The sequence below is a fragment of the Balearica regulorum genome, chromosome 5 (assembly GCF_011004875.1).
Source record: "Balearica regulorum gibbericeps isolate bBalReg1 chromosome 5, bBalReg1.pri, whole genome shotgun sequence".
NCBI classification, from domain to species: Eukaryota; Metazoa; Chordata; class Aves; order Gruiformes; family Gruidae; genus Balearica; species Balearica regulorum.
Window position 1 is genome coordinate 3,133,904 of NC_046188.1, and position 23,931 is coordinate 3,157,834.

The window sequence follows — 23,931 nt, forward strand, 5'->3', positions numbered from 1 at the left end:
AATTTTAAGATAAAAACCAGATAAATACCCTTACATTTTGGTTCAAACAACTGGGCTCAACACACGTCTCAAAAAAAGTAGACTCCATTTAAAGAGCTTTAGAGACAGCAAAAACTCCACACCTACCTCGTAATTTCTTCCAAGAGTTAGCTCCTTTGACAGTTAAAAAGGTGTGGTGTATGTCTAAGTTGAACTGTCCTCTTGCTTTTCAGATACTGCTTTTTTGCTGTGCACCTCTCTGCTGAATCCCAGAGTCATTCTGTACTCTATTTTCAGGTGATGAAGGTACCTATGTATGTATCCCATTTTGGCTAAACTGAGCTCTATCTCACTGTACTTACTCGAAAACTTCAGTTTTGTGACTCCCTTTTGTAGTCCTTCCACTATTTCAATGCCCATTAAAAAAACCCAAACTGACAAAATAACTGTTCATAATGTTCCAGTATGAGCCACACTAAATCCATGTGCACCGTCTTCCCTTATTCCTACTCTTTAATATCTGTTTTATAGGTCAGTAGGTATCAATGGCAGTTTTGCAACAATACCGAACAGTAAACTTCTGTTCAGCCGCACGTCTGTTTTGATACTTCATTCCTTCCCAGAGTCATTGCTTTGCAGAGACATTTCCCATTCCAGATGTGTAACAATGCATTTGCCTGAACTAAGAACATGTTTTGTTTGAGTCAGCTCACTGTCCGGAGTAATGCAAGTCACTCATCTTGCAGATCTACGTCCAACGGCTATGAGTTTTGGGTGGGACTGACACCAATGCCTACAAAAATCGAAGCACCATCTTCTTTCAGTAAATAATCCCAGGTAATTACTTTTCAAATCCACATGCCTGCAGGATTGTAGCAATTAGCTCCCACTCTGAAGTTAAGATTTCAGTTTTTGTGCTTACCTGCTTGATATTGTTTCTGTGACAGTCAGAAAACACGCTTTAGCTTACCTACTAAAGAACAGGTAGGGAATATCTCTGTTCAGAGCTTATTAAAAGGTCTTTTTACAGCTGCAAATTTATCAGAGCTATCAGAGTCACGACCAAAAATTTACTAAGAAAAGGAAACAATCAGTGATTTAGGAAAAAAAAAAAAACAAACCAACAGAACACTGTACCTCTGCAAGATCCTCAAAGCAGCTGCCAGCCAGAGGATGAGGACTACTTTCATCAGTCATTTCAACAGTATCCTCAATCAATCCTAAAAGCTTCACTGTCAATTCGTGAATATCTGAAATGTTGCTAAATATCACATCGATATCCTGCAAGCATAAAACATATCTTAGTAGCATTTAGAATTATTTATTTTGCTTATGTAAATATCAGAGCATTTTTCATGAAGTCTGAACCAAGAGATAAACAAAGAGCCAGCAAAAAGCTAGGAAGAAAGTTAAACTACGTGGTCTTCCCAGCCCCACAGGCTTGTCTGGGCACATCCAGCCTTGCACAACTCTCACCCCAGCAAAAGCAAGCACACCATCCTCAGAGACTGGAGCAGCAGCAGCAGTCCCGGTACAGGCTGTTCAGTGCTTTGGACAGAAACGCCTGGCCTTTTCAGCCACAATTCACAGCTGTTATTTTCCCCTCTGCTGATTCTTGTCTCTCAGGACACAACAGGAAGGAAGCAGCTCCAAGGTCAGATCCTCTAAACCACAGGTAAAACTGAAGCAGCTACTTGACTACTTTAGGAGAATACCTGGGTACAGAGGAGGAATAGGCAGCTCCCTTTTCCAAATTCTGCTCTTAGATTTTTCAAATCCACACACTGCAAACACACCCAACAAGGCAGCCCCTTCCAACAACCTGCATTCTTCTCCTGAGCCCCCTGAAACACACTTCTTGGAAGCCTCCTCTGCTCCAACCTCACACTGCAGAGCTTGCTTGACCTCCTGCCAGCGCCAAGACCACGGCAATCTCTTCGTGGGAAGAAGCAATCTCAAAATTCCTCACACCCATTCCTATATAACAAAAGAGTATTCCTCAGCTCCAAAATATCACTCCCTTCTTCTCCCATCACCTTTATTTGAATTCTGTCCCCACATTTGCGCAATTCTCTGATATCCTGTCAGCTACTGTGGAACCTTCACTGAAATGAGAATGTCTCCTGCTGCCTCTCTTTTTAACCTGCTGGTATCACCTACGGATCCCAGTTCAGGTTCTGCTGGCCTGGTCCCCTTCTCCTTCCTTCTGTAGGAAGGATTCACTTGTCTCTCATTATGACTCTTCTCTTACAAGCGCTGTGCTTCCTTTTTAGACTCCAGCATCCTGAAAACAGAATTTGCGACACATACAGTCTCAATCAAATACTTCAATCATTTATCAAATAGAGATTCCCTTCACAGTCAGTCACACGCTAGAGAATCCCGAGCCAAGGGCTGTTTTACTGGCACTGTCTGCAGATAGGGGTGTCCTGGGGTGGACTTCAAATGTCAGTTCAAGCATTCATCTACACTCACTGTACAAGCAGGTAGATAATTGTTAATTTTTGTGTTGAGCACAAAGTGTAGCTATTACCTACATGACCAAAGGACTCCAGCTATTGCTGGCATCCGACAGGGAGTCATGTCCATTAAGCTTCACTCTGAGAGCGGCACTCTTCATACTTAATGGCAATTCCTCCATATACAGTCAACGCTCATTATGCACTGACATACAATAAATCAAATCCAATTTTGCCTCCAACACAGTGAACATAATACTGTTATGTTATGGCTGCTAATGGAGCAACTAGCGTTACACATCAATAACCTATTAGAGGACTTACATTAGGTGTGAACAATTTTCTGTTTGATAGGAAAGCTTCCCGAAATACTTTTATTATCAGATTCAACTCCCGCAGATATTGCCTTTCTTCTGCAATTTCATTTCTCACTAGGTCATAGTAGTTGAGTTCCCCAGAAGAAGAGGGTTCGTCTTCACAGAGAGAAACCAAACCAATGTCATCCTGATCAAACATATCCATCAAAACCTAGCAAAGAAATTTAAAAAATTACATGCAAGCCTGATTTACACTTGGCTCAAGCTCAGCTATTTCAATGTGTTCAGAGAAATCCTTTGAGTTTTTAATACAATACTTTCTGTGATCACTTTCACAAGGGAGTAATATTTAAACTTTGGCAGCAGAAGGCTGGATCAGTTGCCAAAGCCATTTTCCCCTTTATAAGTTAGTACGACCTAGAAAACAAGTTACAATTCATGCAGAACCAACTTTGAAAACAAGGCATCTTGCATAAGCCTTTGACAAAACCTTCCTGATAAAGATAAAATTAAACAAAAATGTTTCTCATTTTTACAAGGATGAAAACTAAATGTCTTTTCTGTATTGTAAAGAAGGAAAGAGCTGTCATGACAAAGCGACATCAGGAGGACAGTAACACAGCTGGGAAATGAAGGAGAACACTGTCATTACATTGTTTTTTAAGTACTACTACTGTTCCAAAACTTAACAGGCTTAACTTAAACTTAAGTCTTTACTGTGACAGGTCTGGCTTGAATAAGGAGAGAAGCTTCTGCATTTGAGTAAGACCAGTATCTCCTTCCTATCCTACTTTGGATATATATTCTAAAAAAAAACCCCAAAACCCCCCCAAAAAACCAAACCACCTCTAGTATCTACCTTTGTATCTGTCCAAATTTTTTAATCCCAACTCCTTACCTTATCAGCACACATTGATACTTTAATGTCCTGCTGGGAGATCTCAAAGTGTCGTATATTGAAAACATAGTTTCCAGCCAGCTTTAAAATGTCAGCTGAGATGTATTCTAAGACAGCCACAATATACAGAGACACATGGTAATCTACCTTATAACCTAGGACCTCCTGCAAATTGAAAATAAGAGAAAAAAAAAGTTATTTATTCCAGAAATTCATTTGGAATGACAACACATTGAGTTTTCTACTGCAATTGATCTTGTCTGTGTTGATAATTTACAGTAATGTAATAGGCAGGGCAAGGGACATCAAATAGGAATTTGATCAGCCGCCTCAAAGGAAATGCTTGCAAGTATTTCCTGGTGCTATTTTGACATATACTGAGAGATGAAAAGCTACAGAATTTTCAATCTTTCCTCTAAAAATGACAGTCCTAAAATTAGAGTTCCTTCAAGGAAGGGACTTCACTGGAACCACTCTTGTACTTAAATTTTAGTCTCTATCTATGCTTATTGCAGGACTTTGGCCCTAATCTGGACTCTTCAGAAAAGAGTGTGCTTCGTTTTGAACTGTCCTTGATGGAAAAAGCTGTCTTTCATGAAACTACAGTCTGTATGTTCAACCTGTTATGTACTGCGATCCATTTCAGTCCACCCTTTACACTTAAGAACTAAGCTATCTGCATCCTTGCATTACAGAAAATAATGAAACTTTAATAATTAAAGTCTGAATAGAAAAAAAAAACAGGCTGAATGTTGCATGTTCTTGTCACACAAGCTCCATGTTCTGCAGAGCGTGCACCATATGGTCTCTCATTTCTGACGGGACTGTCAGGAATAAGTACAGGTAAGCTCATGCATTTGAATAAGGTAGTCTTGTTCTTATCGTATTTTGATGCATCTTTTAAAAATCAGATCCTGTGCCTATGTCCACACACTTCTAGAACAGACTTCATAAAAGAAAGACACTGTTGTCTAGGAAGATCTTATTTAATGCTGTTTTCTTTCCTAACATCTCTTCCCCTCTCATTAACCGTCACAAACTGAGACACTGTATATAAGAACACAGTGACTACATCTGAAAAAGTGCTTCAATTCTTGCTTATGCTTGAATGTTTTCTCAATGCGGCTGGAAACTCTGGTGCAACAATGCCACCACTGGAGAAAAGCATTTTTTTAACCTATGAAGAAAAGCAAAATCAACAGAAAAAAGAAATACCAAAAAAGAGCAGTGTTTGAATTAGCCTGGATCTACTGATTCAGCGCTGATCTAAAAGTGATTAAACACTGATGTAAAAACCAGAGTACTGTTTTATCTTTAAAAAACCAACTCTACAGGGGCACAGTATGAATACATGCTTACTGTGTGACACTAAAACCTGACTGTAAGCAAGGAGCTCTATACCTGTTCTAAGCGACACGACATCTAAGAACTGAGATGGCCACTTTCCTCCTCAAAACCCACCAACAGTAAAGTCTGTATTTGGTCTTTCGTTACACCTTCGCAGATCTATTGATTTTAAAACCATGGCATGAGTGACATTCAACAGTAACTGAAAGGACATGGATACACATCTTAGTTGACAGTATACAAGGAACAGGATCTACTTGTTCTCTCTTTTTCTATTTTGGCTTCTGCAGCATTTTGAAACAAATAAAGGCATCAAAACAGTGCTGCTGAAGTAGCTAAGGTATTTGAGTTAGTTTTTAACATAAATAAACCTCAAACAAACTAGTCATATTTCAAGGTAGAGTAATACATTAACATAGTAATGTCTAGAACATGATGAATTTGATCATCATGAAGATGATCCGAGGGCTGGAGCACCTCTGCTATGGAGACAGGCTGAGAGAGGTGGGGTGGTTCAGCCTGGAGAAGAGAAGGCTCTGGGGAGACCTTAGAGCCCCTTCCAGTCCCTACAGGGGCTCCAGGAAAGCTGGAGAGGGGCTGGTGACAAGGGCAGGGAGTGACAGGCCAAGGGGAATGGCCTGAAGCTGCAGGAGGGGAGATGGAGATGGGATGTGAGGCAGAAATCCTTCCCTGTGAGGGTGCTGAGGCCCTGGCACAGGGTGCCCAGAGAAGCTGTGGCTGTCCCTGGCTCCCTGGCAGTGTTCAAGGCCAGGTTGGATGGGGCTTTGGGCAACCTGGGCTAGTGGAGGGTGTCCCTGCCCATGGCAGGGGGTTGGGACTGGATGGGCTTTAAGGTCCCCTCCCACCCAAACCAGTCTGTGATCCTATGATTCTATATATTCAGGGATCTACATTCGTTACATACTACACTATATTCAGCCTGTTCTATGGTGGCTTTACCCTTTAAGCCAGTATGAGAAACTTACCTAATTTCACATAAATTAAAGAAATACTTTAAAGGTTACGCTGGAGGGCAATAATACAGCTGGGGGTGTGTGGTGGGCAGAAGCAGCAGCCATCAGGTTGTTGGTGTAAGTACCTTTAATAAAGGATGTATTTTGTCCACAGGTAGCAGGAGAGGGTTTCTTCTTTTTCGTTTCTCTATAGCAGACTGCGCATCAGCAATCGCCCACTTGTCTATTGGATGAGGAAATGTCTTTTGAACACGCTCCTGTCCAAACATAAAGAGTGCACTTAGATTAACCGCAGTAATCAAAGAGTTTAAAAAAAAAAAACAAAACGGCAAATTGCTTCCCCTGCAGTAGAGACAATTATCCTCCTCCTCAGTGTTTGCAACACATTTTCCTAACTGTTTTCTCCTTCTTACCCAACTCAGCTTCACTCTTTTCAATAATCCAAAACAACCTTTCTCCCCTAAGCACGAAAAACTCCTTCAAATCTCCTAAAACAACTCCTGGCTCTATGATCTGTACATCACAAGAGCAGCAAGAAACCTCAGCTGAGACCACGAGCCCAAAATATAAACAACATCAGGAAGTACTAAACAGTTTACAGTCTGAATGAAAAAAACAAGCCAGTATTGTTCCTATTTCATGAAAGAGCGTAACTTGCCCTACATCAGATCAAGTTTATGGCAGAAATGAAAAACAAGTGCAGTATCTTCTGAGTAGGAGGAAGACTGTGATTCATGAAGAAGGCTAGCTATAACACTTTGGACTCCACAAGCCCCCACAGGAGCATCTTGCCCGTTGCACAGCCAGTCACAGCGGCTGCAGTTTACAGCCCACGCTACCACGGTAAACCGTATTTTCAGGTCACTCCTCTATAGATTCACATTTCAACAGCTGCTAGAGGAACACAGGAGATCACAAAGGACTGGGAAGCCTGCCATGTGATGAAAGGCTGAGAGAATTGGGTTTGTTCAGCCTTGAGAAAAGAAGGCGTAGGGGAGACCTCCTCACCATGTTCCAGTACCTAAAGGGTGGCTACAAAGAAGATGGAGACTCCCTTTTCACAAGGGGTCACATGGAAAAGACAAGGGGTAATGGGTGCAATTACTTCTGGGGAGATTCCAACCGGACTCTAGAGGAAAATTTTTCACAATGAGAACAATCAGCTATTGGAATAATCTCCCCAGGGCAGTGGTGGATTCCCCAGTAGTGGCCAGTTTTAAGATTCGGCTGGATGGGGTGCTGGGCCATCTTGGCTAGATGGTGCTTTAGTCTAGACGGAGCTTTTGCCAAGAAAGGTTGGACCAGATGATCCCTGGGGTCCCTTCCAACCTAGTATTCCATGATTCTATGAGATGATCCCCGCAACAGAACAAACTGTCCCACACTTCAGCAGCCCCCAGCTAAACACATTCAAGACCCCAGTCCTGCTTTCCACGAAGTCATCCAGGCTTCCTGCTGCAGCCCCTGCAAGCTGGGGAACTAAATGCTGAAAGAATGAGTCTCAGCTGAACTCTGATGACTGCTTCTTAAGTGACTTCGGAAAAACAGACTTATTCTTTAAGTTAGACAGCTTGGGGGGGGAGCAGCGATCACCTCCTGCACAGCCCGCTACCGTGGCCTTACCCCACCGGGCACTGCCATTCCCAAGCAGGCACAGTACGTGGTGCGGTGCCATACCCCACCTCTGCTTTGGACCTGTAACCTCGGCCACAACAAGGCCTGGAGGCGTGGTAACTCTCAGAGAAGAGATTTTATAGATGAGATTTGATAGATGAGCTGAGGAATGAGCTGAGAAAAATGGTGAAATCTGTGTGTCCCTTTGATAAAGAGATTTTTGCATATTCTGAAATTTAAAATGAGGCCTGAGGTTGTCTTAGGGGCAGCTTTTAAGTGTTTGCACATGGCCATTTAAGGCTCAACTTTCTGCATCAGCTGTCTGTGCCAGGTAAACACACGGTGACCTTTCCTCTTGGACAGCAGCCTAAGCTCTGGGCTGGTTCACCCAACTGAACTTTCCTTGAGATTCTACCAGGAGATCGCCTGCAAAATGGGTGTAACATGGCTTTCAGCTGTCTTTCAACCTGACAGTGCACTTCACAAGTAACACACGCCTTTTACGCCTGGACTTTACTGGTTCCCAGTGTTTTCTTGGGAACAACTTGAAGGGTGGCTTCTATTTATAAAACTTTTATAATTTGAGATTTTAGACCTTGATCTTGCAAATGCTGAAGTATAATATTATGCACAAATAGCTCCATTAACTCCAGGCTGTTATGTAAATATCTGCATGATAAACTTTAGAGATCACAGCTCTCATGTTTTCTCTTAACAGCTAAAAACAGCTGAGGAGCAGAGCCAAAAGCCTTCACTTGTGGATCTCAGATGCCTGCTGGCAGCACAATCTCACCAGCAACCCGCAATGCAAAACTGAATTTTATTTTCCCTGCTCTGAAAGAGTCTGAATTAATAATAACGTTTTGAGGAACCTGCTACCACTATTTAGACTTAGCTCTATGTTTTTAAATTAAATAACCATTATATTGCCAAACGCAACAATGTTTTATTAGTCACAGCTTTAAAATGCCAGGTATATTTAAAATACAATACACAGGATTTAGTGTCTGCTGTGATACTCGTAACCACAATTCAGAGAGTTGCCGGTTATCTCAGGAGGGTGTCTGCATTGTGCACAGTTTTGCACACAGTAATCTGTGCAGCATACACATACTCAATGAAAATTATTCATACGTACACAGGGTAATTTTATCATCTCATGACTCAGAAGCAAAAAACTATGGAGTTGGGGTGTAGAACAACCAGTGCTATCTCAAACTGTCTTGAGTGCTGTAGGGTTTGATCAGCTGGGAAGTGGAGAAAGAACATGCTATTTCTCAGCTCCACACCTAAAGTTCAAATCCAGACTCAAGGTAGTAACAATTCTGAGAGCTATTAAGGGACCATTAAGTTTTGCTTTTATTTAGTCATACTATAATCTTTATGCATCGGTATTACAAAATACATCAATCATAAACCAAAATTAATAATTAATGAATTAACTCGATGTTGAATAAAGGGCAATTGCTGCAGCTAATAAGAATCTAAAAGTCCTCAAGCAATTATTTTGTAAATATATACATATATATATACTTTTTTTTTATTTCCATGACACACATATAGAATATTAGACGAGGACTTCATTGTGATTTTGGCTGAAAATCCTAGACATACAGATTGATGTAAAATTAATACTCTACAAAGCTATAATGGGTCACAGCTACATGAAAGCACTTTCTCCCTCTAGACTGTACACTGAAGCGCACTCCATTAAAGCCCTCATTTTGTAACCGATGACACAAAAGCAGACAGCTGCAATAATACAAGAGCCTCAGTGAGTTCAATAAAGTTCCAGGAACATACAACTCTATTCCGTCAGCTGCACAATCCAGGCCTAACAACAGTAACCTTTCATTCCAATATTTACTTTTTCTGTATATTTATGTCAAAGAGTAGGAAAAATTGCAACATCCTTACATTGTTAATGCCAAGGTACATTCAAGCAGCAGAAAATCCTTCAAGGACTCTGCATCTATGAAAATAATGCTGAAAGAAAAAATTTCCACAATTTCTATTCTGAAGCTCTGTATAGAAAAATGTGTTTCCAATTAAACTTGTTTTATAAAACCTGAATACTATATAATCTTTTAGAAGACTAGTACTAACAAGCTCTGCTCTTTGGATTCTCTTTAATTTCAACCTGCACTGCTCAAAATATTTTGGTTCCTCTTAGTGATTCTGCAAGCAAACATCTGTTTTTTCGGTATCTAGTCTTACCTCTACATCCTGGACAGTCCGTGGCTGAGCAATGCATAGCTTGTTTAGCAGCTGAAGTATCAACTCTTCAATGTAATAGAGCGAGTCTTCTTTTGCTGAAAGGTTTGGGTGAACCTGTTGCTGAACCTGTCCAAAAGAATTAAAAGAATTAGGTTTTTTTTCACCATTTAAAGCTGTACAGAAGGAAGAAGCAGGAAAAAAAACAGAGTACCTCTGTACTGTAATGCTGCAAATTCACACACTTTCGGTAATTTCCCACAAGTTTTCCTATGTAGTTAAGATGGCAATTCCTACTCCTGCAAAGCTTACATCTTATTCAATTAAAAATGAAGTGTTTAGCCTTTATGGTTGGGAAGGAATTTCAAGCCAAGGCAGATTTCTGCCAACAATCACTGTGGGTAATTCTGCAGGTATTCATCCACAGAATGAGTATCATACAGTTATGTTACTAATCGTACTAATGAGTACTGGGTGACTGTGCACAAAGGAGGAATATGGACGCACCAGAGGAAAAGACTTAATAAGCGATGACACCAGAATAAGAGAACTAACCAGTCTGGCAGGGAATTGAATTACTGTGGCAATAAAAAGTCACAGTCACGACACTGGAGAAGGGCAGGAACAACTCTTTGAGATGCCTCAGAACTAGAAAACAAACTAGAACGCTGTCTGAGGCATGAGAAAGAAATATTAAATACTTAAAAACAGAGAGGGAGGCCTAAGGAAAAGCATGACTCAAAATTCAGGAGTGTCAAGACTAGGAAATGTGCTGTGAGAAAAGCTGACTTCCACCTCCCTCTAACGCAAGGCAGGATAACGCCTTTTTATCTCACTTCCAGGAGATTCATCACAGCTTTTGTCTCCAAGGCTAAGCTAGACCAGGCAGCCCTCAGCACGTGCCCGCACAAGCTAAAAGGCCACAACTAACCCACCCTGGCCCAATGCAGCTGCTTTCCTACTAAAAGTTCCCCAAAACCAAACAAGAACCCCACCTTAAAAAAAAAAAAAAAAAAAAAAAAAGGCACTCAAGAGTTAAGTCTATATACTCAGTTTTCCCTGGCAGCTTCTCAATCAGGAAAGCGTTAACTAGATCTTAAACTATAGCCAAAAGATTCATAAGTAATACAATCCAGGGAAATTCCCTACTCTCCCCATACAAATTATATGTTAATCACCTCAAAAAAGTAATCTTACATACTCACATTGGCATTCTGTATGTGGTTTCAAACACAAGACAAATGGATTGGTAGTTACTCGGGGGAAGACAATAACATCTTTGGGTCAAAATCCGATCCTCTGAAATACAGGCAATTCACTCCTCCCTCCAAAGACAACAGCCGAGTCCACAAACACTGGCAGGCTCTGAGGGCTTCCTCCAAATTAACTAACTAATAATTTCAGAGCAATACCTTGGGGGCACTCAATTTGCAGCCCTGAAGGCTTTTGTAAGTCGCACAACAACAAGACCAAGAAGGAAGTAAGGTGTCTGGCCGGCTTCCTTCCCTGCCGGCCGCAGAGGATGGTGGGCCGAGCTGCCTGGGAGCTGGAGCCACCACGAGGAACCGCTCGCTGCTCCACCTCCTGCTGTGCCAAGGCCTGAAAGAAGAGGGGAGAACAGGACTGCGCTTTGCTCCCACACCTCCGCGTGAGAAGACAGGAAGAGCCAGGATGACCAACAGGTAGAGAGAATGAAGATACACGGAGGGGACCACTAGAAGGGGCTGCTGCTGTACATCTTCAACATCCTAGAAGCAGAGATGATGACTTGGATGGAGAAGTCTACCAACGCACTGCTCAAAGATGGGGGAGCGCAGATGGACCACATGTACCGACGACAGGAATCCAAAGGTCTTGGGAGCAGGAAGGGGGACAGACGCTGGAAATGTGAAAACGTACACTGGTGCTGATTGTGTTGGAGTTAATAATTAAGGATTACACAGTGGTGGCGAAGAGACTGCCAATCATGGGGGCTCCTACGCGATACCCACGGAGAGATGCCCTCCCAGGCAACAACACACATTTCTAGTGCTTAATTCCACACTGGCATCCTTCCTCGAAAAACACAGGTGAAGAAACACGTTAATAAGGCAGTTGTACACTAAGAGAGAAGGGAATACACGTTCTGCTTCTAATCCAGCTGTCCAGTTTTGTTATAGAATTTTTGTATAGCCCTGTAAGTATCATTTATCTGCACCTCAAACATGAGTATCTCTCTGCTTTATACAACTGTTGCACAGCTGACATATACACAAGACTGCACTGCTGAAAGAAACAAAACAAAAAAGAAAATCAAAACTGTTCCCTGAAAACGCTTACTTAAGACTGCAGGTTTTCAACAATAGTCAGTGCATTTCATGTTCTTCCTGAACTTGAGAGTTTAATTCACAAAACAATGGAAAACCAGGAAGTGTCGAGTTAAGGTCCTGCCACATATCTCTTATACGAGCACTACTGCAGCAAAAGCATTAGCTAGCTAACTAGGAAATAAGATTATATATGTCCCCCACAATGAACCTTTAATCATGCTCCACAGAAATGACAAAAAGAGGAGCTGTAAGAAGATGAGAAAGGGAAGCTGTGCTCACCTTAAGAGAAGATGGGGAACTCCCATTTACTGTATCTGATCACAGCCATTCTCCTCCTCTCATGAGGGTCACTCATTTTAAAAACAGACATCACTGCCACAAAGAAAATGACTTCACTTGTAACTAACTTCAGTTCACAGGTCTAACCAGCCCATGCCATACTTTCCTCACCTTTCTCAAGCACACGTAGCTATCTAACAAGGTTGAGGACAAGCAGAGGAGCACGCAGCCCTCCTCAAACACTGGCAGAGAATCTCAGCTTCATACAATGAGCACAAATGTAAGCACCGGAGCCAATTTTGCTTCGAAACGAGCAAACCCGACAACAAAGCCCAACATTTCTTGGTTGTAGATGACTCTTCACAGGGGATTTCGAAATCAGTTTGCATTTGAAATGATACTGCCTGCAGCATGGAGAAAGGTCCCAGAGGAACTCATGCACTCCCAGGCTGTAAGAGAAGTATTTTGACATAAGTGCTGTTACTGAGAAAAAACCAATTTCATAGCAAGACACTGCAAAACAAAAAGATAGTTACAAAAGCTGTCCACAGGCTGATCAAATCAGATGCCATTGTATCAAGGAGGGAATTACTTTTTACAGCATTCACCTAAACCCTGACTGAAAGGACTGGAAAAGCAAGGAGAGACTGATAGAACACTGAATGTATGGAAAAAAAGCAGGAGGAATTACTGAGGACATGTTTCTATGGAAGGTACGTTCACCGATTTCAGGTTCAGACTGAAATATCTGGGCACAATTGTACTAGCTGGCATGGACTAATACACCATAGCTAACGCAGGGCTAGATTTTGATCATTCCTTCATGAGCTGTTCCAAGGAACAGAAATGAAATAAGAGGTATGAGTCCCATAAGCGTGGCATTTAAACATGGCCTCGAGGCCTTTCTGGGGGACATACTTTTAATTTAGATGGGAATTCCTCAACTGCTCCTTCCCTTGCTCCTCTACTTCTCTCTACTCTTTCACTCCTCCAACACGTTGAGTATTTGATGAAAATTCAGGAGCAGCTTCACAGGGGCATCTCCTTCCTCCAGCTGTAGCCCTCAGCAGATTTGGCAGGGCTCTCTGAGAGCTCGACTGCATCTGTACAAGCAGAGGCTCAAGAGGAGACTGAAAAATCCCTTAAAGGTAGATTGAGATCTTCCCTTGGTTCCTTCCGAGAGGCAGGTCCTGCACCACGCCACAAAAGCTTCTCGAGAAAACAGGCAGCTGCAGAGATGCAATCAAGTTCAAAATTCCTTCTCAGTGAGATTTTAATAGTCCTCACAGACCCCCGGGAAGAAGTCTGTTAAGTCAAGATGAGGAAGAAAACTTTTCAAGGAGATAAACAGCACTGGGACTAGAAACAGACTGATCGTATTTTTTTAGACATAATATAAGGGCAAGCTTAATTTTGAACTGCAGGAGATCTGGCATGAAGTCTGAGTATCAATAATATCTGGTCTTGGGGAAATTCAGAAGTCCTGAGTGTAAAAGCAATGGTCAGAGGGTTGTATCTGAAACAACAGAAAGCTGAGGGAAAAAATACCAGAGTCAAAACTGCAAGTAACTTCTTTTTAGCCTGTACTAATGAGACAAACCAGCAATTTGGCTTATACTGCCGCAATGTATTTTTACATAATATATGTATTTTGGTTGTAAAAACACATTCAGCAAGCTGCAGTTGTTCCACAGTAAGCACATGTGCAAAACCAGAGATCGTTCATAAAAAAACCCCAAGCAACAGAAAAACCCCAAACCCGTGATGTGCACATCGAGTCTTTACACAGCATATACCCTCACAATCACATAAATTCGTATTTCTGGAAGACTAGACGACAGTATCTCACTTCTCTACTTACATTCAAATCAACTCCATTTTCAGAAAACAGAATTCCAGTATTACCTGAAATTTCAGAACAAGAAGTTTCCAATTTAAAAAATGCCACCACAAAATCTGTTAGCATGATACTGTAACATTTCTAAGCTTACTACGCTAACAAAATAGCTTACTAAATCACATGTTAGATTTGTAAAGTGTTTGCAACAGAAACTACTCATTCTCCTTTTCCCACAGCAACTAATTTCAACTTAGAAATTATTTATATTTCATTTGCCTCGTAAAAACACAGTTACACTAGATCAGCAGACAAGTAAAACTTTGCAAGGCTGTTTGTTTACTTGAGGAACAAAGCATATAAATTTGGAAGCAAGAAAAATAATTAGAACATAAAAGTTAAATATTTACTATCACGGGCTGGTTACAGTCTTGCCAACACTTGTCAGTATTTCCATATGCTGTGTTCAAGGTGATGAAAATCCATCACTGACAGAAAGCGGCACTAGGCTTGCCCTGCACCGAGATGTTGAGAGCCAGGAAGAAGAAGAAAAAATAAATCTGACAAATGTCTCTTTCTAGGTTGGGTTTTCATTCCTTCTTATCTTTTCTTTTTAAAGGAAACACTGTCCATTAGGAACACAAAACATCTGCTCCAAAGGCATTTTTAATCCCTCATCTAGATGATGCTCCAGACAAAGAGAGGAACCAGTTGTAGTAAGTCAAAGGCCTGCACTGCTCTTATTCAGTGAAAAATGACAGCGTCGATATTCCCGACTTCCAAGAATAATTACAGGCATTCAGAAAGAACCACAAAGATTTAAAGACTTGAAGAGATATCCCAAATAAAAACACACTATCAGCTTATTTTTAAAAATAACTGCACTAGTTTCTAACTTTATTTCCAGTACAGCAATTTCTAGATGGCCCATCTTTCTGAAATCAAACTAATAAATGCTGGTAGAGGAACTGTATGAAGCAGTCTCTTAAGCAAAACAGAACTTACTGATTTATCTACACACAGCATTTTAGCTTTTTCACTGCAGTTCTAAACATTTGATGCATGGTTAGCAAAATATTCTCATAACACAGTAACTGAGCTACAAAAAGCATCTCCAGTGCAGATCATCCATCCAGCTGACCTCAAAAACACCAATTGCTGTTAAGTGACTATGTACAGGGGTGATTAAACAGTCATCTTACACCACCACTTCAGCGCAAGCCTAACTTTTCCCCCGTCTTTAGTTATTTAGCTAATATTCTCCTCTAGTATATTCTAGTTGAGAGGAGGGTGAATTAAAGGAGATCCACAATGGGTGGTGCAGACAGGGACCTGCATTCTGAAATAGCCAAGCGTGCTTGGCATAGACAGAAAAACCACATCGATAATGGTACAAATGAGCTGCTGCACCGCTGACTGATAAATTGTCAACCAAACACAGACTGATCCCTCCCATCTTTTTCTGCAACAAGCAGTAGCACATCATACACCTTGATGGCACGTGGTGGAAGGGGCTGGTGGATCGCTGCGAGCGCAGCAGCACTGATGTCAGGCTTCTGCGAATGACCACACAGATGGGTTTCCTCGAAGAGCCGCTCGTCGGTAGTTTCTCCTGCTGGCACTTCCCTACCATGCCTCACTGCTGCTCTGTCTGCTCTCGTCTACATTTCATGTTTTGTTTCTCACAGTCTCTGCTTTTCTATCCAAACATACAAAAATCTCCTTTCTCCAGTTGATCGTGTCCTTTTATACGGAGTCAAGGAGAAATTAAAATGTGTGTATGCTTATATGTACACAAAGACATCTATTTTAATCTTAAAAACGGATGGAAAATTAAGTATTTGGATTTTATCCATCCATATAAAATGCCTTCTTTAAATTGAGATAAACCCTGAATGAGCTAGGCACAGACTCTGCGCTGCGATATGGAAGGAAAACACCATGGCCGGTGTGGAGATTGGAACCACTGCTCACTCAGGGAGACTGAATTATTCAAACAAGCCAATAACTTTTCAGTTAGGTCTTAAAAAGATTTAAAAATTAATTCATGAGCAGCACAGGCCAGCAGAGTTTGGAGCTGCAGAGTAAGCTTTGATATTTTAAATGAACACATGCGAAAATGCAATAAGAAACAATAAATGGCAAAAAGCAGAGATACATACTGCTTAAAAGAAAAAAAAAAAAAAAAGACCAAACCTTACATTTGGAGACAGTGAAAACTGTCAGAGTCACTTCTTTGTAAACCAGAGAGTCATTGAAATTACATTAAAAAATTAGGGGAAGCATCAGGAGATTAAAGAGGCCATAAATACAGGAAAAAGATGTCCTCGGCACATTTTTTACATGACTAACCCGCTGAACTCAAGGAACTGCAGCTCAGCTGAAAAGCCTGGCAGAAAGGGAATTGGTGAGGTAATTATAAAAGCAAATAACAGACTCAACAGCTTCTCCAGAGGAGATAATGCCTGCACTGTGCAAAGAGGAAAAACTAGGGAGAGCAGGAGAGGTGGCGGAGAGGAGACAAAGAACCACTGCCAGAGGTGAGGCGGTTCACGTCAGGGAACACGCGTGAAACGGTGGGATGAGAAAAAGAGAAGCACATACCCAGCTTACACGGTACATGAGGGGCACAACGACCACACGTGAGGGAATAAAGGCACAAGAGCGAGGCGAATCACAACAGTAAATGGTTCAATTTGGTTTTTCTTCCTGAGACTTGTTAGCCTGGCAAGTCTTTAAGCCAACGCAAATGCTAATTTCCACATTCCATTTTAACAACACAGGTAGGAAGTGTTTCTTCTGCTACCGCTGCCAAATGAAATGATACTGTTCCTACTACTTTTAAATGCCTCAGATTTAAACCTACCTTCATTTTATGCCACTGGCTGAGAAAACTCTCTTATTGCTGTAGGCCAACTGCAGATTCCAGTGACAGTACTCAAACTAAACCGTGTGACAGCTGGGGAAAACCCCAACAAATACTCGAAAATAGGATTTAAGTAAAAGGAACAGTCCCTTTAGCTCCAAATGTTATTTATTTATGCAAGACCAAACAAAAAAACCTGGTCTACTTATAAGGGACTAAACCCAACCTATACCGATAACCAACCGCTCCTGGGAATAAAAAAAGGTCTGGAGGAATTACTTTATTGTTTAAAGAAGGCTTGGTAGCTTCCACTGCACAGGGACTTGCAGTTCCTTTCCACACCTCCAGCTACCTCTCAATTGTGAGCACCGTCTTGTGAGGCAACAACCAGACCTGGGCTTCAAACAGGTAATTAAGCATCACCGGCACTTCCCTGATTTGCCAGTCTCCCAAGGTGAACGTCACAGACACATTCAAGTTTGCAGGAACTCCAAATACACAAAGGTCCAAGCTTCAGAGCTCAAATAAATATATTTATTGGAAGCTAAATGACCTAACAGATTTCAAAAGTAAGTGTCCCTGTTATTTTAAAACATCATAACAAGCAACTTTACAGTTGAAATGGTAAACCATGAAATAATAATACATGCTAATGAAATTCTAATACATTAAATAATAATACATTATAATGACACTATAACGCATTAAATAATTCCAGCCCAAGAGGGCCTGATCCTGCAACGGCAAACGTGCAGGCAAACTGCCCTGACAGAGCAGTGAAAAAAACGGGGCAGCCCCCGCTCTTCCCCTAACCATGCAACATTACACAAGAGCTGCGTCATCCTACGGTAACTCCCAGGTGGTTTAAAATACAGAGAAAGCACTGAATTAATGGCAACTTCAAAAATGCCCTCAAAACGGTTGTTTATATTTCTGTATGCAACATTTCCTAAGAATAAACCCTTTAGTCACGCTCTAGAAATTTGATGAGCAGTCCAGAGCAATAGTGGAATTGTTTTAGAGAATGCAAATAGTGTACGGTGCCACGACTACACCAACATGTTGTGACTGCAGAAATGTGAGTATTAACTGTTCAGTGGTCTCCATTTGTAGATAATGCAGAAAAGCAAAACAATAATACCTATGAGATGCCTGTGAATTTGATTTAGAAAAGTCAAAGAACAAAGCAACTGAATACACAGCTCTTGTTTACAGAAACATATTTTTAATTTGCCAGTGGATTTGTAAGAGCACGCACAAATGATAATGCACGCTAAGAACACACAGTAGTATTTTAGGGCAAATAAAATCCATATACACATGTCCAAGGACACATTATGCATTATTTTAAAAAATATACACTAGTTCTACAGAGTCACCCATTTCATTTTGAAAACTTGTTCCAAGTAATTGGAATAGAAATTTATTCCAGGCAGCAATGGAAGATACTTGGCATTAATGAAGTTTTCAATTACAACTCCCAAAACCGTGTTATACAACGCATGTCTAGTACATTAAAACTGGGACCTTCAGCGGGTCGGTGGGAGTTACACGCTCAGCTGCTACCACCAAGATTCATACAGGATTTTCTTGGGCTCCCCTGTAATCCCAGTCTGAGATTAATAGATACGACATCAAAGCATTGATATCAACCCAGAAAATCAATTCAGTTCTGGAAAGTTTCATCTGGAAGAAAGTTGACAGTCAGCAAGAACAAGCTTTGGCAGTGGATCTGTGCTTGGAAACCCAGTTACAAAATTGAAATGCCAGCTTTAGGAACAGGTTTCATAATTTGACATCTTTCCCCACAAAGGCCATCGGGCCAGGAACAGCTAAAAAAAAAAAAAAAAATCAAACTGACCCAAACAACAAACAGCTGGAGAAATGAAAATGGGGGAGAGAGCAAAGTCCCCACCACCACCCACCCACCCCAGGAGAAAACCCTCCACAGGAGGTCCCGGTTTCATCGGAGAAGGATCCGGCCGGCCGTGGGGTGGGGAGAGCAGGAAAGCCCCTCACTTGCAGCCCTCCAGAACGGCGCTGCCCCGTCGAGCACCAGCTTTCATGACGCTGCCAGCATCAACATCCCGAGGATTCAAACGCAACCAACCCCGCCAGCGAGGCGTTGGAAATGCATGTGATTTCTGCTGGAACAGCTGCCTGCATGCTTCGAGAATTATTCAAAGAGACATTGTGATCCTCTAATAACTAAAGTCAGCTCCCAGATTAAAAGCCTTTATAAAGCTTAGACCATAGATCTGTTTGAAGTGATTTACTTGCCACAAACAGCAGTTCAAGTAACTATAACCTAAGCAACCAGATAAAAATACTGTTTTCTTTTGATTCATTTACTTTGACAGGACTTTTATAACGAGTTTCATTATACTCACTTCCTACTTAGGTTTCCAGCACAGCAACAGAAGAAAGTAAAATGTTTTAGAGTAAGGACATGCTTGTTAACTCTACCAGCTGGAAGAGAGGCAATACATGAAACTGCTTGAAAATTTTCAACTTACTAGATTCCAAGGTGCCAGTGTTAAGGATATGGTGATATAAATATATTAAAAAACTATTTAAAAATCTGGTTTAATGATGTCTTGCCATTTAGCTTTTTTTCCTAAAAAGACTCACACTAGTAGATAGAATTTAGTACACTCTACTAATCTTAAAGATGTATGACCACTTAAATACATACAGAACATTGTTCAAAAGACAGATTCTCATCTTTTTTTCACATACTTAAGTAAGAACTGATGTACTTTGCCATTATTTCTGCACTCATGATTTGTTAAGTGTCAACTGCGTAGAATGAAAGGAAATGCAAGGGTTTAAAAGTGGTTTGATAAAAAGAAGTGACCTTAAACTTGCTGAATGCATAATGAAAGAGACTATAGCTCTTCAAAGCACATTATGGACTTAAAATTCAAGAAGAAAGGAAATACAATCTGTTGTTAGTGAACTGTACTGGCTCATTATCCAGCTCCACATCTTTCTGTATTTTAGAATTACTATTTCTCACACCTTAACATACAGAAGGAAAACCAAAAACTCTCCTCTTTTCCTGCTATCAGTTTCTCTTCTTGAAGAAGTGTTCATTAAAAGGGAAAGCTTTCAAGGATGGGAAATAGAATATGTCTGCACTTGCGGTGTAGGCTACTGTGATGAAAACCCAGCTGAGAAGTTAAAAAAGCCTCTATTTCAGGCCTTTAACCAACAAGTTTCTGAAGCTCAGACTTTCTTTAAAAATGTCATCGCAAAAGCAACCTTCTTGAAAAGATCCTATCTAAACTGGCTGACAAGCGGACTTTTAAACCTCTTCAGAATGAAAGTGCCAACTATTTGAAAACTGTGGTAACATTTTATAAATTCTGAAGCAAACACAAAATCTGATGCTTTGGTGCACACTTTGATTCAGTGCCACATTTTTCAGCTCTTCTATAAATAACGGAAATGCTCTCATCTCATTATCAAAGTGAAAATGCAAGATGTAAACAAAACAACCCATAAATTTTCGAAAATGTTTTGGTTTAAAAAAAATCTCCAATGTTCATATTATGGCATTTGATCTTTTAAAGAATAAAGTCTCTTTAATAGCCTGACTGCAATAACTGAAACAATGATACAATTTTGTTTTGACTCACTGATACTGCGTGTTCATAAAAGAAATGCACATTACAGTATGATTGCTTCATGCTAAAGGGTGGGTACTGCAGACAAGGAACTTTCCCAGGACAAAAAAACCTGTCTATAAGCAACTACAAATTTTTACAAGCAGTCACTGCTATCAAGACTTTATTTCCTCTGGTTTAGAAAGTCTCAAGTTCCTGCTCCGTTTCTTTTCACCAAAACCAAATGTACAGAGACAGTATGAGTTGACAAGAGCAGCATTAATCCACCTACTTTTACACTATTTGTATTTTAGAATGATGAAAACACCTTTAAAGTTTTAAAGAAATCCTTTTGGTCAAACTGATACAGCTATACCTCCAAACTGATACAGCTATACCTCACATCTGAGTGGATGCTGGTGGTGTCAAGATGCTGGTTTATGTCAACCTCCAGTGATAAGGAAAAGAGCAGCATGGCAGTCTCTAAGCTCCCCGAGACACACTGGAAAGCAACTACTATGAGGAGGAGGAGATTCAAGAGCAGAGTAGAAAATCCAGGATTCTTCAAGAGGTGATTAGTGGTTTTTATGCCAGCCACGAGACTACTTAGCTGCCTTCAGCAGCTTTTAATACAAGTGACACAGGTACCCAAAAAAAATTTTTTTTAATTAAAAAAAAAAAAAAAAGAGAGAATCATTACCCCACAGCATCACTAAATCTACTCTTGGGGGAAAAAAAAAGACAAAACACCATTCACATGAGTGCCTGCATTTCTTGTATCACAGTACTGTCCAGCACCAGAGATCCAGATCAGCAGGCCATTATGCTAAGAACTATGTAATACTCCTCAACCTTTGCAACGGTTAACAAGCAAATGACACACCGGAGAACAACATCACTCCCTCCATGCCCCACCAGCCTCAATTTAACCCACTCCCTCGGCTGCTGGGGGTGTCCTACCCAAGGGTGATGGACTGCAGACTACCCTGCTACACAAAACACATCATAAAAAGATAAATTCCTCTCCCATGACAGGCGAAGCGGTTTCCTACACAGTTTATCTCATTTATGCAGCGAGTAGTTGTTTCTCTCTCTTAAGAAAACACAGGCTGACTTCACCCTGCGCCACAGCTGTTTACTCTCACAGAAATCTACAGACAGGCTGGTGTGACAGCAGCCAGCGAGCGAAGCACCTCAACTGGGTGGTCAGCAAGGAGCTGTCTGGAGAAACGCCATGGGGAAGCCATGGAAGGCTGCCCTGCCACAACACATCTCAGATACTATTCAGTAATATTATCATCAGCCCCAATAAGATGACAGGGATGGGATTTCTGGCAAGAGCTGGCAAAGGAGGAGAAGAAGCCTCTGACAGGAGGAGGAGAGTCTGGTAGGCATACATCGTCACCTGGCAGCATCTTCACACAAAGAAGCAAAGGCCAAGACGGGAGTACGGGCACCATCTGGACGTGGGCCCGGGCTGCCTGCTGTGGGTGTCCCTGCCTGAGAAGGGGTCGGCAAGGGGTACTCCGGCGGCCCCTTCCAGCATATGCCCCACCGTGACCGGGCTGCCGGGACGGGCGAGCACCCGGGCTGAAGGGACAGGACAGAGGAGGTCCTGCAGGAGGGGCAGGGGCACTGTCTGCTCTACCCGGGAAGGCTGTTGGGGTACAGGTATCTGCGCTAGAGGTGCGAGCCAGCCCCAGGCGGAGCTCGGCCGCAGCCCGTGCGGCGGGACACCTGCACCCACAGGCGCTGCGGGCCCGGCACAGGCACCGGGAGCGCGGGTAGAGGGGCGTGAGGGCGGGCAAGGGGCACTCCCAGGGGCAGGGGGCCGCAGGGCGGTGTGAGGCGCAGGTGCCGCTCGCCCCCCCCCCGCCGCCGCCGGCGGACTGACCTTGCGCAGGGCGGGCACGAAGAGCCCCCGCCATTTCGGGCCGTTCTCCTCGCCGAAGAACTCGTACGGCTGCGGCGGCGGCTGCATGGCGCCCGCCGGCGGCTCCTCCGCATCGGGGCCGCCCGCCTCGCCGCTCCCCGCTGGCTACGGCGCCCGGGGCATGGGGGGAGGAGGGAGAAGGAGGGGGCGCTGAGGGGAAGAAGCCGCCGCCGGCGCTCGTCAGGGCCAGGCCGGGCCGCGCTGGGCTCCCGGCCGCCGCTGGCTCGCTCCTCACCCCCCCCGCCCGGGCGGCCATCACATCCGGCGCGGGAGGGGCCGGGCTCCGGGCCGCTCACCGTGCGCTGACGGGGCGGCGGGTGAGGCGCCCTCGGCCCCGCTCGCTGCGGCCCGCTACCGCCGCCGCCCTCGGCGCGCATGCGCAGCCGCCACCATTCTGCTCTCCCCCGCCCACTACCGCGGCGCCTCCTGCTGGCCGCGCCACCGCCGGGCGGTCACCGCGGGACGAGGAGGCAAGAGCCCGCACAGCGCACCCCGGGCTAGTTCATTGATCCGGAGCGGGGCAAAGTTGTGGCACCACGCTACGACCCTGCACTCTTAGGTAGCCGCTTGTTCCAGGGATGCTGGACACTACCTTCCCACAGCATCCCCCTCTCCTACACGCGAGGCTGCACAGGTGTACAGCGATCCACCTTCTTCCTTCCGCCATCTGCTGTGCTGGGCCTCTGGCTCCTCGTTCCTTCTCTCGTCCCTTCCCCTTACTGGAAACGGCCTCACCCTGCGGGAAGACTCAGCCAGAACCACCTGCGAGAAGGCACCTGCAGCAGCATCCCTATCAGGCAGCCGTTTTTCTCCCTCCCCAGAGGCTGTTTTTCCCTCTCTCCAGAGAACACTGGCTGTCACTGCTCCCTCCACCCCCTGAACAACCAAGACAGCCAAACTCTCCCTCATTTCCCTTCCCATAGCATTGTATTCAAATCTCACGCCTTATACAACACCCCCCTTTTAAGACTCGTCTACAAAGGGAGTGGATAAATTAAATTAGAAAAAAGTGCCTTTCTGTCAGCAAGAGTGTGATCCTTTGTTATGACACATTTCCCAGAGACAGGCATTCGCAGAGGCAGTGACAGCTCCTTTCGCTTGGTGGTCTTAACCTTCTTGCCGCATCAGAAGAGCCTGGGAGGTTTCCAACAAAACAGTTATTTCTGTGGGATGACGCCTGTTTGTCAAACTCAAACTGTGAGCAAAACGGTAACGCCACGTGCAACTTCAGAGTAACAGTGGTGAGATCCACAAATCTGCAGTTTGGACAGCCAGGATGCCCGGTCTGGAAGTAGGC

General features: G+C 43.0%; 1 protein-coding gene across 1 annotated transcript in view; it reads right to left on the reverse strand.

Moving 5' to 3' along the window:
- SOS2 (SOS Ras/Rho guanine nucleotide exchange factor 2) overlaps positions 1-22,902 on the reverse strand; it is a 55,094-nt gene extending 32,192 nt beyond the window's left edge. Inside the window, exons 1-6 of the mRNA XM_075753155.1 lie at positions 22,596-22,902; positions 9,806-9,931; positions 6,100-6,231; positions 3,654-3,818; positions 2,763-2,966; positions 1,117-1,260 (exon numbers count right to left, since the gene is read on the reverse strand). Of these exons, the coding sequence (XP_075609270.1) occupies positions 1,117-1,260; positions 2,763-2,966; positions 3,654-3,818; positions 6,100-6,231; positions 9,806-9,931; positions 22,596-22,682 (858 nt within the window). The 5' untranslated portion in view covers positions 22,683-22,902. The remainder of the gene's footprint in view (positions 1-1,116; positions 1,261-2,762; positions 2,967-3,653; positions 3,819-6,099; positions 6,232-9,805; positions 9,932-22,595) is intronic.
- Between the last annotated feature and the right edge of the window lie 1,029 nt (positions 22,903-23,931).